At 45.8% G+C, this 18,082-nt stretch overlaps 4 protein-coding genes and 1 non-coding gene across 6 annotated transcripts in view; 1 reads left to right on the top strand and 4 right to left on the bottom strand.

Moving 5' to 3' along the window:
- The window catches only part of LOC144708507 (putative ADP-ribosylation factor GTPase-activating protein AGD8), a 5,040-nt gene extending 3,296 nt beyond the window's left edge, over positions 1-1,744 (bottom strand). For both annotated transcript variants that reach the window (XR_013582794.1, XM_078581877.1), the window contains exons 1-3: positions 1,546-1,744; positions 1,297-1,415; positions 402-840 (exon numbers count right to left, since the gene is read on the bottom strand). Coding sequence is in view for 1 of the 2 variants with exons in the window: in XM_078581877.1 (XP_078438003.1) it covers positions 402-840; positions 1,297-1,415; positions 1,546-1,614 (627 nt within the window). In the remaining variant the exon portion in view is untranslated. The remainder of the gene's footprint in view (positions 1-401; positions 841-1,296; positions 1,416-1,545) is intronic.
- Positions 1,745-2,929: 1,185 nt separating this feature from the next.
- On the top strand, positions 2,930-4,215 carry LOC144708509 (protein HAIKU1-like). Its single transcript, XM_078581879.1, has one exon. The coding sequence runs from the start codon at positions 3,210-3,212 to the stop codon at positions 3,984-3,986; it is 777 nt and encodes a 258-aa protein (XP_078438005.1). The 5' UTR covers positions 2,930-3,209; the 3' UTR covers positions 3,987-4,215.
- Positions 4,216-5,026: 811 nt separating this feature from the next.
- Positions 5,027-8,617, bottom strand: LOC144708506 (uncharacterized). Its single transcript, XM_078581876.1, has 3 exons — positions 7,371-8,617; positions 7,195-7,285; positions 5,027-7,123 (listed from the first exon to the last, which is right to left on the bottom strand). Exons 1-3 carry the CDS (start codon positions 7,388-7,390, stop codon positions 5,117-5,119), a joined length of 2,118 nt encoding a protein of 705 aa, XP_078438002.1. The 5' UTR covers positions 7,391-8,617; the 3' UTR covers positions 5,027-5,116.
- A 143-nt stretch (positions 8,618-8,760) lies between these two features.
- On the bottom strand, positions 8,761-13,523 carry LOC144708508 (cinnamoyl-CoA reductase-like SNL6). Its single transcript, XM_078581878.1, has 5 exons — positions 13,326-13,523; positions 13,067-13,230; positions 11,479-11,667; positions 10,384-10,718; positions 8,761-9,059 (listed from the first exon to the last, which is right to left on the bottom strand). Exons 1-5 carry the CDS (start codon positions 13,429-13,431, stop codon positions 8,963-8,965), a joined length of 891 nt encoding a protein of 296 aa, XP_078438004.1. The 5' UTR covers positions 13,432-13,523; the 3' UTR covers positions 8,761-8,962.
- Positions 13,524-16,489: 2,966 nt separating this feature from the next.
- On the bottom strand, positions 16,490-16,574 carry TRNAY-GUA (transfer RNA tyrosine (anticodon GUA)). The gene is given in 2 exon segments: positions 16,490-16,525; positions 16,538-16,574. It is a non-coding gene; the product is annotated as a tRNA-Tyr (tRNA).
- Between the last annotated feature and the right edge of the window lie 1,508 nt (positions 16,575-18,082).

Genomic DNA, 18,082 nt, shown 5'->3' with positions numbered 1-18,082 from the left:
ATCCTCCAAAAATCTTAATTGTCAGGAAGATATTAGACTCTGACGAGCGCCTTGGATGATGATGATTTCGTCATTTTAATAGTCAAACTTCATCATTGTAATTGTCATACTGCACCATTTTTCTTGTCATTCATCCGTGCCAGGATGACAATGATACTGGCATTGTATTCGTCAAAAAATTCATCTTTGTAGGGATGAGTCATGATAGCGAAGGAAAATGATGCCTTCATCATTGTCATCCTGCTCATCCTCTCATCATTGCGTTTTGTCATCCTCATCGACGACAGCAGAACCCTAATGGAAAACAAGGTTAACAAGCCAGACTCCCGAAGAAAATTAAACTCATTACTTGAATTAGGAGCATTGAGGGAATAGATAGATATTAACAGCTATTAATCTACCTTTGCAGTGAGCTTTCTGGCACCCAATCCACCAGTTTTACCACCGATCTTCCTCGCACCTGTCGGTTTCTTGATAGAACTTAAAACAGTTGACTGGGGAGCCTTCGGCGATCGAACAACCTCGGGAATTTTCAGATCTTCGACTTTACTTTCACTCGAATAATCTCCTCCAAGCTTGATCTCAGGAAGAAGGTCAGGTTTGGGTGGGTTCTGTAATGCAACTGGCGATGATGGCAAAGCTAAGTCCTCTGAAGCGCTTTTAGAAACCTCTTTGGACAGAAGCTGCCTGTACAGTTCAGCAGCTCTAGATGTATATTTGGCCTCGATTTTCCCACCATCAGTCCATCCGTGCTGCTTGAAGAACACATGAGCGCGATTATTGCCCCCAAAAGCCATCACTTTAAGTTGATCAGGAGTCCAAGAATCTAAATTTGTCGACCTGGCCAGGAAGAGAACATATAAAATTCATGAAATTTGATCATATTCCAGAAGAAATGCAAATTCTCTGAGAAGAAAAATACGGGATCATGATGATTAGTTCTGAGACTTGAACTTTATCAAAAATCTGAGCTTAAGAAGATTAATAAGCTTCTTTCCGCGCGACTATTTCGAGTAAAATTTCGTTTTTAAATTGTGTTTAGAGTTCAGAAACCCCCTCTTAAACTCGCAAGAATTTTATAATTGATAACAGATTAAACTGCTCTCAGAGAACTGGCGGTGAAACCTACATTAATTCTAGCGGAGAAAAAGTCAGAAATCAACCATATTTCAAACGGAGAATTATGAAAAAAGAAGGAACATATCGAACGAAAAAAAATAAAATCAGATCTACTCGCACGGATCTATCCCGATTCAATCAGCAAATATCAACACGCGGCAGAGAAAATTCTTCCACCTCACAAAGCTGACATGAACGCCGAGATTCCGATGCGTGGCCGAGCAGTCGATGCAGAGGAAGATGCCGTAAGTCACCGACGCCCACGTAGGGTTCTTAGCGTTGCAATCGAAGCACATCTACCAAAAAAACCAAAAAAAAACACCGTGAACAGCCTCGTCAAAAAAGAAAGCATAAAATCCCACAAAATAACCGGCGATCTACGCGTACATTCCTCGAAGCAAGAGAGATCTCGGACCCGAGCAATACCTTGTTCTCCGATCTGGCGCGGAGCTTCTTGAAGACGGCGTTCTTGTCGGCGAAGCTTTCTGAACCCATGGCTATGTCAAAGATCAAACCCTAGCCGAGATCGAAGACTCTTCTTCCTCTTCTTCTTCTTCTTCTTCTTCTTCTTCCTCTTCTTCCTCTGCCGGAAAGCTTCGCCGGCGGAGACTCCCTCCTACAAGAAAACCGGCCCGTTAAAGCTCCATTAAAGCCTGGTAAAAGACTAAATTGCCCTCCCTATCACACCGACACGTAGGCCTCGTCGATCCGATCCCGGTCGGATCGAATCTGCACCTAGGTATAATTCCGGATCGTCCGGGACGTGGACAATGGGCGAGACGGAACGAAGATCGTCCCGTCCGCGTCCCGACTTTGCCAGTTTCGTCCCGGCCTGAGGAAAACTGTCCCGTCCCTCATCTCCTTATTACTTTTGATTGAATTAATATGGATTTTTCTAAGTTTTTAGGGAAATATGGAGGAGAGAAATTGGAGGGACTTATGTACAATTACTTTTGGGGGATCCCTGCATATACTCCCATTCGATCCGCCGTTCAAACAGTACAGCGTCGATCGCCGATCAGATCGAACGGCTCCGATGGTATCGAGTCTGCTCCCAATATTCCAGCGGGTCGATCCGATCGACTCCTAATCGGGTCGAACAGCAGGTAGGAATATTGTCATTAACGTGTTAGATTGGTGGGTCCCACCGGTTATTTCGACCGATCCGGCGGCCTATAGCTAAAAGATCGATCGTCGATCTGATCGAACGGGCAGGAGAAAGCTTTGGTTAGATGGGCCCCACGGATCCTGACTCGTCGATCCGATCGACCCGATCGGATTGAACCCTCCGGTAAGTGCTATTTTTCCTTTGACAGGTGGGTCGTTGCGTGGGCCCCACCGATCCGATCCGATCCGCTTGGACCGATCGATCCGGCGGTCTAAAGCCAGAGGATCGATCGCTGATCAGATCGAACGGTTAGGAAGAGCCGTGAGTTTTTAAGTGGGCCCCACAGTTTAATTCGGTCGATGCACGTTGAGGCTGGATCGATAGTCAACCGATCCGCTTTGACCGCGCGATATCTGTTCTTGAAGGTGGGCCCCACCGATTAACTCGATCGATCGACCGACCGATCCGGCGGCCAAGAAGCCAAAACGACGATCACCGATCAGATCGACGGCCGGCACGAGCCGTTGGTTTAAGGCGGGCCCCACCGACCAATCCGACCGATCAGCCTAGTCTCGCGGTGAGGCCCACCGTGTCCGAGTTCGGTCCATCCGGCCCTACAGGCTACAGCGGCCACGTCGCGAACCATAGCGGTCCGGATCCAGACCCGACAACTCCCCACTATATAAACCACTCCTTCCGCCGCCAAAAACATTGACCGAGCTCCCTCCCTCTTCTTGCTCTTCGTCTGCTCCCTCTCCTCTCTCTCTCTACTCTCAGCTCGGCTCCTCCTCGAATTCAATCCAATCTTCTCCTTAGTCTCAATCTCAATCTTAATCTTCATCTTCATCTTCATCTTCATCATCTTGCAGTTGTTGTTGTTTGATTTGATCGATCTGAGCTCGATCGGGGAGGAGAACCGGAAGTTAGGGTTTCGGGAATGGGAAGATCGATCTAGCCGAGGAGCAGAGGAAGAGGAAGAATCATGGAGAACGGGAGAAATCGGCAAAGCGACCCGCTCGGAATCAACAGGATCAGCAGAAACATCCGCAAGAGCCCGCCTCCTCTCCCCAATCCTCGTCTCCACCCGCACCAAATCCAGCAGCTCGATCAAAACCCCCAAAATCTGCATCAAAATCAGCTCCAGAACCAGAATCCGCAGCCGCAGGTGTACAACATCAGCAAGAACGACTTCCGGAGCGTGGTTCAGCATCTCACGGGGACCCCAACGAGAGAGCCGGTCCCGGCGGCGCCGCCCCGGCCGAAGACGCCGAGCATGAGGCTTCAGAAGATCCGCCCGCCGCCGCTGTCGCCGGTGCCGCCGCCGAGCCGGGGGCTGTACCCACGCCAATTGGCGCCGATGCCGCCGTTTCCGGCGCCGCTGCCGCCGCCGGCGCCGCCGCAGACCGCGTTCTGGCGCGCCGGGCTCGAGTCCCCGACCACGGCCTACATGAAGTACCTGGAGAGCTCCATAATCAACGCCGATGGCGGGGCTCCGGCGGGGGCGGCGGGGGGGCTGCTGCCGAGCCCGGCGGCGCCGCCGGCTTCATCGGGGCTGCTGCCGTCGCCGACGGCCTTCGCGAACCTCTCGCCGTTCCCTGTGCTGTCGCCCAAGTTCCAATTCCCGCCGCTGTCGCCGGGGTTCCAGTTCTCGCCGCTGCCGGGGCAGGGGGGGATCCTCGGCCCGGCGCCGCCCGGCTCGCCGCTCTTCCCGCTGTCGCCGTCTGCCTTCCTGCTCAGCCCGAGGTGGAGAGACCTGTGAACTCAATTGCCCATCTCTGTTTCTGATCAAAGCGGGCGAGGGAAATCTCTGTAAGTTTGGGTTCTAATTTATGTTCGTGTGCCTTATTTTACTCCATTGTTTGTGGAATTCACGCTTCGTCTCGTCCTCTTGATCTGATTTCCTTGTCCTGTAAAGGTTTTGTCAGCATCTTGTTAAATGATCTAGAGGGTGGATTTCAGCATCTTGTTATCAAGAGATTTTGATTTTAGTGCTGGAACTCTTTCCATGAAAAACTGCAAAAATTGATTAAAGTAGACATTATGTATAGGGTGTAGAAAATTAAAATCTTGAAAAGATAAAGCCTGAGCAAGCAAAGCTGATGAGGGGTGTTGTTGCAATCTAAAAGTAACTAATCGCCTTTTAATGTTCGCCAGATTTGTCATCAGACACTGCGAGTTACTTGGTGAGAATTGACGACGAACGTCTCCCCCATTAATTTCCTCTAGTATGAATTTCGGGCACCAGATCTCAATATTTTTTCGTAAACTAATGTTTCAGTGAATAATTGCGCATCAAATACGTAATGGCCGCTGTCACCAAATCGATTCATGAAAGACGTGCATTTTTTATGAGTGATTGCACTATATAAACTGCCAGGAAGTCACTTTGGTGAATTAGTTTAAGCTACTGACCTTCCGCATTTAGCTGGTGCATAGTTTCTACCCTGCCGACTAATTTTTCATCTCTACTTGATGAGATTAAAAAATACTAATTTTCACTTATTCCATAAGGTTCGAATTTTATCTGAACCTACATGTTAGGAAATCAATGTATCTTAATAATACAAACGCCCAAGAAGATTCAGACGAACATATTTCGTACTGAAATAGATTTGAACAGTCGTCAAGGCAAAACAACACAAAGATCAGGCGAAATGAACACCCTTTTACGCAGATTCAATGCAGAATCAACTTTGAAAATAATCAGAGATTTACAGTGCCTGATGCAGGGTTTTTATAATGTCATCTACTGCATGATTTCCGTTGACTCAGACAGTTTAATCAAGAACAGGGAGCATCAGCCAAGAAAGAACATCGCCTCAAAAAAAGAATTATCAACGAACAATTGAGCAGAAACTCAATCAAGCACGCCAAGAAAGAAAGACGGCGCTACTTCAAATGACTCTTCTTCTTGAGCAAGTTCCCAAACTTGCGTAGCAACGGCTTCTTCTTCTTCGTGTCTTGCAGCTGCTTCCCGGGTGACATGTCATACCCATTATCCGCCAGCTCAGCACCCCTGCCATGACAGGTCAGCTCCTCCGGCCTATCCACGTGGCAGCTGACCCACGCACTCCCCAATTCCCTCGGCGGCGTTGGCGCCGGCGTCTGTCGTGGACCGTCGTCGCTCTCGCTCCGCGCCACGTCAGCGCCGCCGTCGTCCGGAATCTCCGCCGCCTTCGGTAAGATATCATAATCCTCACTGTTCTCCTCCTCTTTCCGCCCGTCGATCTTGATCTCTGCTTCTGCCAGGAGCTTTGTGAGCCGTTGGATCTTCCCCTGCAGGTCTTCCTTCTCCTGAATTACGCTCTGCAGCTGGTCTTTGAGCTCGGCTGTGGCGGCTCTCTCGGCCTCGAGAGCCGCCATAGTCGTCTTTCCTTCTCTAACAAGCTGGTCTGTCTCTTGCTTTGCCTCTTTCAGCATGGCCAGGTAGCTCTCTTCCTTGGTCGCCAGCTCCATCGTTAACCTCTCCTCGTCCTCGCGAGCTGCTTCGACCTCGGCCCGCAACGCCCTCGCCTGCGCCGACACCTCGTGCAGCGCCGCCGCCAGCTCCGCCGCTAACGCCGCCTCAGCCAATTCGGCTGCCGTCTCCGCCTTCTCCGCTGCCGCCAACTTTGCTGCTAAAGCCGCCTTATCCGCCTCCATCGCCGTCGCCAGCTCCGCCTTCAATGCCGCCTTCTCGGCTTCCATTGCCGCCGCCAGGTCAGCCGAGAACGCCGCCTTCTCTGCTTCCATTGCCGCGGCTAACGCGACCTTCTCCGCTTCCATTGCCACTGTCAGCTCCGCCGCCAGCGCCGCCTTCTCCACTTCGGCGGCCTCGGCCAATTCCGCCGCTAGCGCCGCCTTATCCGCCTCGGCCGCCTCAGCCGCCGCAGCCGCCAACTTCGCAGACAACACCGCCTTCTCCACTTCGGCGGCCTCGGCCAATTCCGCCACCAGTGCCGCCTTCTCCTCTTCGGCAGCCTCCACCAATGCCGCGAATCTCGCCGCTAAAGCCGCCTTCTCTGCCAATTCTGCCGCCAGCGCCGCCTTCTCCCCGTCTGCCACCGCTGCTGCTGCCGTCAATCGCGCCACTAGAGCTTCCTTCTCGGCCAATTCCGTCGCCAGCGCCGCCTTCTCCCCGTCAGCCGCCTCCGCCATTGCGGCCAATTTCGCCGCCAAAGCCGCCAAAGCCGCCAATTCTGCCGCCAGCAACCCCTTCTCGGCGTTGGCCGTCTCCGCCGCCGCCGCCAACGCCGCCTTCGCCTCCGCCTCCGCTGCCAATTCAGCCGCAAGCGCCGCCTTCTCCGCCACCGAGGCCTCCACCAAAGCAGCCAATTCAGCCGCAAGCGCCGTCTTCTCCGCCAAGGCAGCCTTCTCGGCCTCCACCGCCGCCGTCGCCGCGGCCAATTCTGCGGCAAGCGCCGTCTGGGCCTCCGTCGCGGCGGCCAATTCCGCCGACGCCGCCGTCCGGGCCTCGGCGGCCTCTGCCGCCGCCGCCAATTGCGCGGCGAGCGCGGCCTCGGCAGCGGCGGTGGCGGCGGCCTCGCGAAGACGGGCCTCGTCGAGGAGGGACTTGAGGATGGAGACCTTGTCGGCGTTGATCTCGGCGATCTTCATGGCATCGTCGGCGTGGCTAAGGGCGGCGTTCTTCGCCTCGGCGGTCATGGCGAGCTCCTGCTTGGCGCGCTGCAGCTCCTGAGTGAGGGCGAGGAGGGCGGACACGTCGACGGCGTGCTGGTTGTGGGCTTCTTCGAGCTCGCGCTGCCACGTGTCGATCGCGGATTGCTCCAGCTCATCGGCTCGGAATTTGTCCAGCTCAGCTTCCTCCAGCTTGGACATGGCGGCCTGGAGCTCTTCCACGGCGCGGGCTCGCTCGGCCTGCGCCATAGCCAGGAGCTCCTTGGTCTTCCTCAGCTCCTGCGAGGGGGAAGATGGGGTACGTGTCAGGTTTTGAGAGGGGTTGCAGGTTTGGGGGGGGAGGTTTTGACGTTGGCCTGGGAAGAGGGGCTCTTCAGAGGGGACTCCGGCTTGGTGGGTCTCGAAGCTGCTGCTGTCTTGGTGCTCATCGGCGAGTTGGGTCTGCCAGGGAGATGGGTTAGAGAGAGGAGATGTGTTGGAATTGAAGGATTTTCAATGGAAACCCTAAAAATTTGTGAACGCTTACTTGGATCTGGAGGGCAGCATCTTCTTCTTCTTCCTCCGATCTGCCTCACAAAGGGGAGATCTTTCCCTGCACAATCCCTACCCAGACTCCATTTCTACCTCTTTCTCTCTCTAGAAGTCTTCTTCCGAGCCAGCAGGGAAAGGTACGATTTTTCCGGGTGTAGTCGCTACACAGAGGCCATTTCTAGCTCCCTGACTCTCTCTCTCTCTCTCTCAAACTCTTCCTCCGATGCAGCAGCCAAAGGTGCGATCTTTCCGAGTGTAATCGCTACCCAGAGCCCATTTCTACCTCTCTCTAACTTTCTCTCTCTAACTCTTCCTCCGATCCAGGACCCAAAGGTGAGTTCTTTACAAGTATAATAACTACCCAGAATCCATTTCTACCACTCTCTAACTTTCTCTCTCTTTCTCTCTAACGCTTCCTCCGATCCAGGACCAAAAGGTGAGTTCTTTACAAGTAAAATAACTACCCAGAATCCATTTCTACCTCTCTAACTTTCTCTCTTTCTAACTCTTCCTCCGATCCAGGACCCCAAAAATGAGTTCTTTACAAGTATAATAACTACCCTGAATCCATTTCTACCTCTCTCTAACTTTCTCTCTCTTTCTAATAACTTTCTCTCTCTTTCTAACTCTTTCTCCGATCTGCTACCCAACAAAGGTGTGATTATTCCAAGTATAATCCCTACCCAGAGTCCATTTCTACCTCGCCTGAACTTTCTCTCTCTCTCTCTCTAACTCTTCCTCCGATCTGCCACCCAAAGGTGCGATTTTTGCAAGTATAATCCCTACCCAGAATCCATTTCTACCTCTCTCTCTCTCTAACTCCTCTTCCGATCCATCACCCAAATGTGCGATCTTTCCAAGTATAATCCCTACCCAGAACCCATTTCTACCTCTCTCTCTCTAACTCTTCTTTCGATCCAGCACCCAAAGGTGCGATCTTTCCAAGTATAATCCCTACCCAGAACCCATTTCTACCTCTCTCTCTCTAACTCCCTCTCTCTAACTCTTCCTCCAATCCAGCACCCAAAAGCTCTTTTCCAGGTACAATTTCTACCCAGGATTCATTTGTACCTCTCTCTAACTTTCTCTCTCTAACTCTTCCTCCGATCCAGCACCCAAAAGGCCCTCCTTTCCAGATACAATCTCTACCCAGAATCAGCTTCTACCTCTCTCTCTCTCTCTCTCACTCTTTTCCTCTCTCTCCTCTGTCCTTTGCCTGCCTGTCTCTGTCTGACTCAGATCAGACGGTCCGGATTCTTCTAAACTATTCTGTGCTGATCTGTTAGGGGGCCCTTGGTCAATGCCGTTGACTGTGAATGGTCAACCACTGAAATTTCGTTGCGATTTATCAGAATGGGAAGATTCTGGGAAGAATTTCAAGAAACTTTTGACCAAGAGTAATTTTTTATATTTATTTATTTCATGAGCACATTTACATGAAAAAAATTCAAGTGGGCATATTCTAGCTCTCATAAAATCGTCATTTCTAGTTGGATTTCTACCAAAAGGATCTTCCAGGTTGTGGATTAATCCTGACCGTCAGATGGGATGTGTGAGAGAGAGAGGACCGTCGATCTTGCTTGCCGGTTAATGGACAGTTCCTGTTTCCAACCCTCCAAAACCCAGCATCAGCTTGCTCAGCTTCTCTCCTCGGATCCTCTGAGCCACACACTTCAAGTCTTGGCTGTTGACCAGAAAGAAATCAAATGTTAACCACAAATCAAGCCACTTCATACCAACAATTTCTGTAATATCCTCTTAATCTAGAGAGAGAAAGATATCATTGCTGTGCCCCATAAATTGATCCATAGTTTTAGAGAGAGATATAAACTTCCTATTGAGACATACACTATCTATCCACTAATATGTAATCCATAGTTTTTTAGATAGAGAGAGATGAACCTCTTATCTGAACCTGCTATGTATGCCCTATTTAGTGATCCATAGTTTTAGAGAAAGAGATGTAACCCTCCTATTTGTCTAATGGCAATACATGCCCTAGTTAGTGATCCCAGAGTTCTAGAGAGATATGTATCAACCTCCTGTCTTTCTGTCTGGAGATAACATTTATGCCCTACTTCGTGACCCATAGTTTTAGAGAGAGAAAGATGTATTAACATCGTACCAGCCTGTATGCAAACAATATCTATAACCTATTTAATGATCAATAGTTCTAGAGAAAGAGAGAGTTATGAACTTCCTTTCTGTCTAGAAACAACATCTAAGACCTATTTAATGATCAATAGTTAAAGAGAGAGAGAGAGAGAGTTATGAACTTCCTACCTTTGTCTAGAAACAACATCTATGACCTAATTAGTGATCCGTAGTTCTAGAGAGAGAGCGCGCGCAATGAACCTCCTACCTTACTTTTAAGAAACAACATCTATGACCTAATTTATTACGCAGAGTTCTAGAGAGAGAGATGACCCCACAATCAGCCAGGAGATTAAGTCTTTACCCACTAATGAAGCCCCCTTATCATCCCGGAGATCAATAATCTACCCAACAGAAAGAGTCCAACCCGCTGCCAGCCCAGAAGTCTCCTCTCACCCAATCCGGCAATCCCTAATTCTAGAGAGAGAGAGAGAGAGAGAGAGAGAGAGAGAGAGAGAGAAACCCCCTATCATCCCTGAGATTAATAATCTACCCAACAGATAGAGACGAACCCGCTACCAACCCAGAAGTCTCCTCTCTACCCAATCCGGCCATCCAAAAGTCTAGAGATAGATATATAGAGAGATAGATAGATAGAGATAGACAGATAGAGAGAGAGAGAAATAGATAGATAGATAGATAGAGAGGGAGGTAGATAGATTGAGAGAAATAGTTAGGGAGAGATAGATAGACAGATAGATAGAGAGAGAGAGAGAGAGAAACCCCCCTATCGTCCCGGAGATTAACGATCTACCCAACAGATAGAGACCTCTCCTCTCAACCCAACCCTGCGATCCATAATTCTAGAGAGAGAGATAGAGAAGGAGAGAGACAGATGTAGAGAGAGAGATAACCTGGGAGAAGGAGCGGCGCTAGGGGCGCCCATCGTCTTGGCCAAGTCAGTAGCGTCGTCGGGGCGGCAGACGACGCGGTTGAAGCAGAGGTATCTGCCGTAGGCAGCGGGGTCTTCAAAGGCGCAGAGATGGGCGTCGGCGAGGAAGTCCTCTTCTACCGTCACTAACATCCCTTCTTCGTACATCTCGGCGGCTCCCTTGAGATAAGGATTGGCTATGGAGAGGCCTGGCCCTCCCAGCAGTCCCGCGTTTATCGCCACCATGCTTATCCCTCTGTCCATGGCCAGCGCCCACGCCGCCTTCTCCGCCAAAGTCTTGGACAGCGCGTGCCATAGCTGCGAAATCGAGAGATCATGCATGCTTTAGCCTCTATCCCCATCATGATCATCGTCATCCATCTTTACCATCATCATCATCATCGTTTTTATCGTCTTCACCTCGTCATCGTTGTCGTTATCATCATCATCATCACTTCTACTTACCCATTGTCATCACCAATCCCCTTATCATCATCATCACTTCTACTTAACCATTGTCAGCAGCAATCCCCTCATCATCATCATCGTCATCATCATCATCATCATCATCATTAACATCATCACTTCTACTTTATCATTGTCATCAGCAATCCCCTTATCATCATCATCATCATCATCATTAACATCGTCACTTCTACTTAACCATTTTCATCAGCCATCCCCTTATCATCATCATCATCATCATTACTGTCGTCACTTCTACTTAACCACTGTCATCATCAATCCCCTTATCATCATCATCATTACCATCGTCTCTATTACTTAACCATTGTCATCAGCAATCCCCTTATCATCATCACTTCTACTTTATCATTTTCACCACTAATCCCCTTATTATCATCGCTATCACTATCACCATCAACATCATCATCATCATCATCATCATCATCATCCCTTCTACGTTATCATTTCCATCTCCCTTTCCTTTATCATCATCGCCATGACCATCAACATCATCAGTATCATCACTTTTCCTTCATCATTTTCCCCAAATAACCATCGCTATCATCATCAAAATCATAAATACGATGATCATAATGGAGGGGGAAGCAAGTACCCGGAATTTGCGGCAGAAGATGGGATCGCTCCAGTCGTGTTCGTCGAGGCCGGCGACGAGGCGGCGGCTCTCGCGCCAGACGACGGCGGTGACGGACGACGTGTAGACCACCCGTTCCATCGTTTCTGTCTGCGCGCACGCCTCCAGGACGTTCTGCGCTGCCATCGCCTCCACCTCCGCCATCTCCTCCTGTGTTACATCCCCTCTTCGTCAATTATAAATGATGATGATGATGATGAATGATGATGATGATGAAGGCGAAGATGGAGTTGCTGCTGCCGGTAATGGTGATGATGATTCGGAAATTTGAAGAAGATGATGATGATGATGAAGTTCAGGGAAAAGGGGATGATAATGAGGAAGTTAAAGAAGAAGTAGATGGTGTTTTATGTAAGAACAAGAAGTGATAACGATGAAGTTGATGATTAATAATAAGAAGACGCAGAAAAGGAAGATTAAGACGTGGAAGGAGGCGGAGGAGAAGAAGGAGAAGCAGAAAATGAAGAAGGAAGAAGAAGAGGAAGATAAAAAGGTGGAAGGAGAAACAAAAAAAAAGGATAAGAAGGGGGAGAAGAAGAGGAAGAGGAAGAGGAAGAAGGAAGATGAAGAGGAAGAGGAAGAGGAAGAAGGAAAAAGAAGAAGAAGAAGAAGAGGAAGAGGAAGAAGGAAGAAAGAAGAAGAAGAAGAAGAAGGAAGAAGAAGAAGAAGAAGAAGAAGAAGAAGGAAGAAGAAGAAGAAGAAGAAGAAGAAGAAGAGGAAGAAGGAAGAAGATGATGATGAAGAAGAAGAAGAAGAGGAAGAACAAGACTATGAAGAAGGAAGAACAAGAAGATGAAGAAGAAGAAGAAGAGGAAGAACAAGAATATGAAGAAGGAAGAACAAGAAGATGAAGAAGAAGAAGAAGAAGAGGAAGAAGGAAGAAGAAGAAGAAGAAGAAGAAGAAGAAGAAGAAGAAGAGGAAGAAGGAAGAAGATGATGAAGAAGAAGAAGAAAAGGAAGAAGGAAGAAGGAAGAAGAAGAAGAGGAAGAAGGAAGAAGAAGAAGAGGAAGAAGGAAGAAGAAGAAGAAGAGGAAGAAGGAAGAAGAAGAAGAGGAAGAAGGAAGAAGAAGAAGAGGAAGAAGGAAGAAGAAGAAGAAGAGGAAGAAGGAAGAAGAAGAAGAGGAAGAAGGAAGAAGAAGAAGAAGAGGAAGAAGGAAGAAGAAGAAGAGGAAGAAAGAAGAAGAAGAAGAGGAAGAAAGAAGAAGAAGAAGATGAAGAAGATGATGAATAAGAATAAGAAGAAGAAGAAGAGGAAGAAGGAAGAAGAAGAAGAGGAAGAAGGAAGAAGAAGAAGAGGAAGAAAGAAGAAGAAGAAGAGGAAGAAAGAAGAAGAAGAAGATGAAGAAGATGATGAATAAGAATAAGAAGAAGAAGAAGAGGAAGAAGGAAGAAGAAGAAGAGGAAGAAAAAAGAAGAAGAAGATGATGAATAAGAATAAGAAGAAGAAGATGATGATGATGATGATAAATAGGAATTAGAAGAAGAAGAAGAAAATTTCCAAAAAACAGTCGGATAGAATGATGACGATGATGGAGGAGATAGACATACATCATACGAGGGGAGCTCAGGGAGAGGCTCGAAAGAGTAGAAGAGCCCAGAACATCCCTTGACAGCGTCGCAGAGGCTATGATAATCAAACGGATCAGTCCTGAAAAACTCCACTCTTTCTCTCTCTTCCTCCCCCAGAATTTCCACCAGCGCTCGCCCATCTCCTGCACACAACAAAAAAACCAAACAAAACCCACATCAAACTCCCACAATCTAGAGAGAGAAACAGCCCTCGGCTAGAGAGAGAGATGGACCAGACCTTGGCTGGCCGCGTTAACGACATAGCCCCGGCTCAGTAACTTCTTCACCAGCGCCGCGCCCACGCGCCCCCCCGCGTCCATAACGCACACCCTCTTCGTAGCCATGCCTCTGAGAGAGAAACGTGAGAGAGAAACAAGAGAGAGAAGGAGAATTAGAGGGAGAGAGGAGAAGAGATGTGAGTTGAGGGAGAAGAGATGGCGGGGTTGGGGTTTTATGGAGGCGCAGAGAGAGAGAGAGAGAGAGAGAGAGATTAAGAAGCGCGTTCTCGTGGGCGCCTACCCTTCTCTCTCTGTTGACAGAGAAATAAAGACAGAAGTAATTAGAGAGAGATTCAACGAGGGCGCAATAGAGAGAGAAGAGCTAAAGAGAGGAGACATGAAAAGAGACGAGAGAGAAGAGAGAGCTTTACCCTTCTGGCTGTCTAGAGAGAGAAGGGAATAGAGCAGTAGAGGAAGAGAGAATGAGAGATAACGAAATAGAAAGGAAGAGAAGAGAGAGAGAGAGAAGAAGAGAGAACGAGAAATAGTTGGAGCGTATAGAGAGAGAGAGAGAGTAAAGGAGAAGAAGTAGAGATACGTGGAGAGAGAAGAAACTGGGAGATGAGGACAACAGAGGGAAGAAGTTAGAGAGAGAGTCCAGATTATAATGAGGGACTGAGAAGAGACAGATAAAGAGATATGGAGAGAGAGAGAGGAGACAGATGAAGAGAGACAAGAGAGAACTTGAGAGAGAGAGGAGAGAGAAAGAGAGACAAGAGAGAGCTAGAGAGAGAAGACAGATGAAGAGAGCCAAGAATGAGCTGGAGAGAGGGGAGAGAGAAAGAGAGACAAGATAGAGCTATAGAGAGAGAAAGATTAAGAGAGACAAGAATGAGCTGGAGAGAGAGGAGAGAAAGAGAGACAAGATATGGCTAAAGGGAGAGGAGAGATGAGACAGATGAAGAGAGAGAACGAGGAGACATGTAAAGAGAGAGGAGAGAGAAAGCGATAGAGAGAGAGGAGACAGATGAAGAGAGACAAGAATGAGCTGGAGAGAGCTGGAGAGAGCTGGAGAGAGCTGGAGAGAGCTGGAGAGAGCTGGAGAGAGAAAGAGAGATAGGAGTGAACTATGGATAGAGGAGAGAGGAAATAAATGAAGAGAGAGAATGAGGAGACATGTAAAGAGAGAGGAGAGAGAAAGCTTAAGAGAGAGATGAGACAGATTAAGAGAGACAAGAATGAGCTGGAGAGAGCTGGAGAGAGCTGGAGAGAGAATGAGAGACAGGAGTGAGCTATGGATAGAGGGGAGAGGAAATAGATGAAGAGAGAGAATGAGGAGACATGTAAAGAGAGAGGAGAGAGAAAGCTTAAGAGAGAGATGAGACAGATTAAGAGAGACAAGAATGAGCTGGAGAGAGCTGGAGAGAGCTGGAGAGAGAATGAGAGACAAGAGAGAGCTCTAGAGAGGGGAGAGAGGGGACAGATGAAGAGAGAGAAAGAGGAGACACGTAAAGAGAGAGGAGAGAGAAAGCTAGAGAGAGAGAGAGAGATGGAGGAAGGTGGAAAGGAAGGTAGGAGCATTGAAAGACCATGACGGCAGGAAAGTAGTTGGCAGTTAGAAGTTGAGGCCCAGAGCTCGACACACAGCCCGTGGGCCCATCTCCTTTCTGGGCCCCACGCACATCCGCTCACCGCGAAACACCCTAAGATTACGGCCACCACTCTCCTACTTTGACCGCCTCGCTCCAGCCTACGCGCTCGAGATCCGGTCACCGCCAAGCTGGCTGGCTAATTAAAAATTCCGCGAATTTTTGACCAAATCCGCAAACTAGATTAATAAAAATCCGTTAAAATAAATAATGCCGCCCAAATATATTTTCGCATTAAAAAAAACCGTCCGGTTCTCTCCCAAATTGGTCAACTCTATTCCGCGTTTTATTACGGAATCCTGAATTATTTCATCAATTATCAATACTAATTTAACCCCCGACCCACCCCAAAATTTTTGTTATTTAATTATAAGTAACTGAGTTTTTACCAGACGTAATTATGAAGCATTATTAATCCAGAAAATTTTTTTGCTATTAAAATAAAAGAACCATCCAATTCTCTCCTAGACTGGTCAAGTCCATTGCACATTTTACTGAATTCCCAAAAGTACCTTTCTGAATAATAATGAATAAATATTTGTTTACGAGACCCATGGGGTGTGTGGATAAGTAATGCTGACAGAAATATATTTTCTCATTAAAATAAAATAAAAACCATTCAATTCTCTCCTATATTTTCTGCCAGCATGACTTAGTCACACGCACAATGGGTCTGGTTAAAAAATAGTTATTTATTATTCAGAACTTTATAGGGGGGACAAATTAATAATGATAAATTTTAATAGGTCTGAATGAATTATTAATTTATCCCACCTATAAAGTTCTGAATAATAAATAACTGTTTTTTAACCAGACCCATTGTGCGTGTGACTAAGTCATGCTGACAGAAATATTTTTCCCCATTAAAATAAAAGAAATCCAACCCTCTCCCAGATTGGTCAATTCTCTCCCAAAAAAATCTAAATAATAATGAATAAACATTTTTTATGAGACACATTGTACGTATGAATGAATAATGCTGAAAAAAAAATTCATCTAGATCTCCCCCAGATCCATCCATGGGACTCATTGAGCGTTTTAAATTACAGAAATAATTCATCAAATTGTCATTATAATTAATACCCGTAATATAATATTTTGACGAAAAATTCAAGTATTCTTCTGAAATAAAAAGTCTCATCCATTGCGCGTGGCAATAAATAACGCCGGCAAATATTTTGTCGTATTTAAAAATTCATCGAATGCTCACCCAGATTGATGAATCTCAATAGGACTCGCTTTGACCCATTCCATTGCGCATTTTGTTAATCGATTTATTAAATTCGCGTATGCTTATCTTGAAATAATTTTCTGAATAAAAATTTTTAATAAATCGGAGTATGTCCGTTGGGCGTGTTAATAAATGTGGCGGCTAAATTCTTTTTCGCATTAAAAAAATCATCGAATTCTGATCCAGTTTGGTAGTATGGTTCTCATTTTGACCAAGTACATTGCGCGTTTTATTAATTAAATCCTACGAAATAATATTCTAGACTAAAATTTTAAAAATTAATAAATTCGTTGTAATTAAGGAATCCGACCTGCCGGAATCGAACCAGCGACCTAAGGATATCTGTCTAAGACTACAGTCCTCCGCTCTACCAACTGAGCTAAGGTCGGTTGATGTATGCCAATACGATTATTATTTTAAAATATGTGTAACATTACACATGCTGAAAGTACTATAGTTTGCATATCAAATATATCGTGCATGAATTTAAATAAAATCAACATGAATTTTTTTGTCGTGGATATTTTATTAACTAGTTGATTTTTTGGTTGGTTGTCTCAATAGGATAAGAGTCCATTTTACTTGCTTGAATATTCTATACACTAGATACTGATCCTTTTGATAAGCTACAATGTGTGATTCATAAAAATTTTGATGAGTATAATATTCGAATATTTTTTTGATTGAAGAGTACTTTGGGCTGTTATCTTTGGTGCAATACTAACATTGTTTAATTAAAAACTTGTGCTTCAGGGAATGACGATAAACCAATAATATTTGAAAGGAATATTACATAGAAATTTAAAGAGCATTTTTTTGTCATTGAATATTCTTGAACTCAAATAGTTTGGGTTTCCGTTTTCTAAGTCAATAAGGACCAGATTTTTATGTGGAATCAAAAGTGCTGTCCACAGCATTGTATATGATCTTCCTAAATAGCTTCCAGCAAGCACTCTAAAAGCTTGATACGTGTCCAAAAAGAAATTTTATTTTCTTGGCTCAAACAGAAAGATCAGTTTAAAACTGAAACTTTTAGATCTGGGATTTCCTTCGGTACTTTACATGTATCAGTTTCCCCAAACTATAGCTCCCTCATGCTCCTTCATACATGTTCAAAATCAAATAGGACATGCTGCTCATCAAATTAAAGTCTACCCTTTGATCTAACTAGATTTATTTTTACAATGATCCTCAATGAGAAAAACAATTATCCCGGTGATGATGCATCTAAATGACCTAATACAAGATAAATGAGATAAAAATCTGCTTATAAGTGCTAGAATTACAATTTTTATTTACAACAGAAGTGATAAACCTATGCACCCTCACATAATATCTATGATTAGGTTTCATCAAAATAGTATGTTTTTATTATTTGAACTGGATAATTATTACATAATTTTCAAGATAAGTAATGATAAAATGTGACCCACTAAAAAATGAGTAGTGACAGATAATACATATTGGAATTATCTAAATTCCTTTTGTATTTTGAACATTTATCACTTGAGTTCTCCCAGCCACGTGTATAATTGTTCTTCAGTCCTTAGGATATAGTTTTCTGAATATGCATATTGATATAACAAAGGAATAGCTTAGAGTTCATGTGAAAGTTTGATGTAGTAAAAAGAAGTAGAAATAAACTAACAATTGTCATGTCATGATTAATGGTAATTTTTTGCTTTAATCTATCCTTTCTATTTTCTTGATGAAATGTTTGAGATATCTGGCCTCTATCCCTAATCAAATATGAAGCTGAGTCCCTTCAGATATATTGGGGAAAGTTGAATGAACGCAAAGATGGCATCCCAAAGCCATGAGAGAGATGAAACTTTCTGTAAAATGATTTATGCTTGATTCTCATTTGAAACGATTTTTCCACCATCATCATGTTATA

The sequence above is a fragment of the Wolffia australiana genome, chromosome 10, assembly GCF_029677425.1.
Source record: "Wolffia australiana isolate 7733 chromosome 10, ASM2967742v1".
NCBI classification, from domain to species: Eukaryota; Viridiplantae; Streptophyta; class Magnoliopsida; order Alismatales; family Araceae; genus Wolffia; species Wolffia australiana.
The sequence above is the reverse complement of the archived record's forward strand: the minus strand, read 5'-3'. Positions and strand labels throughout refer to the sequence as shown.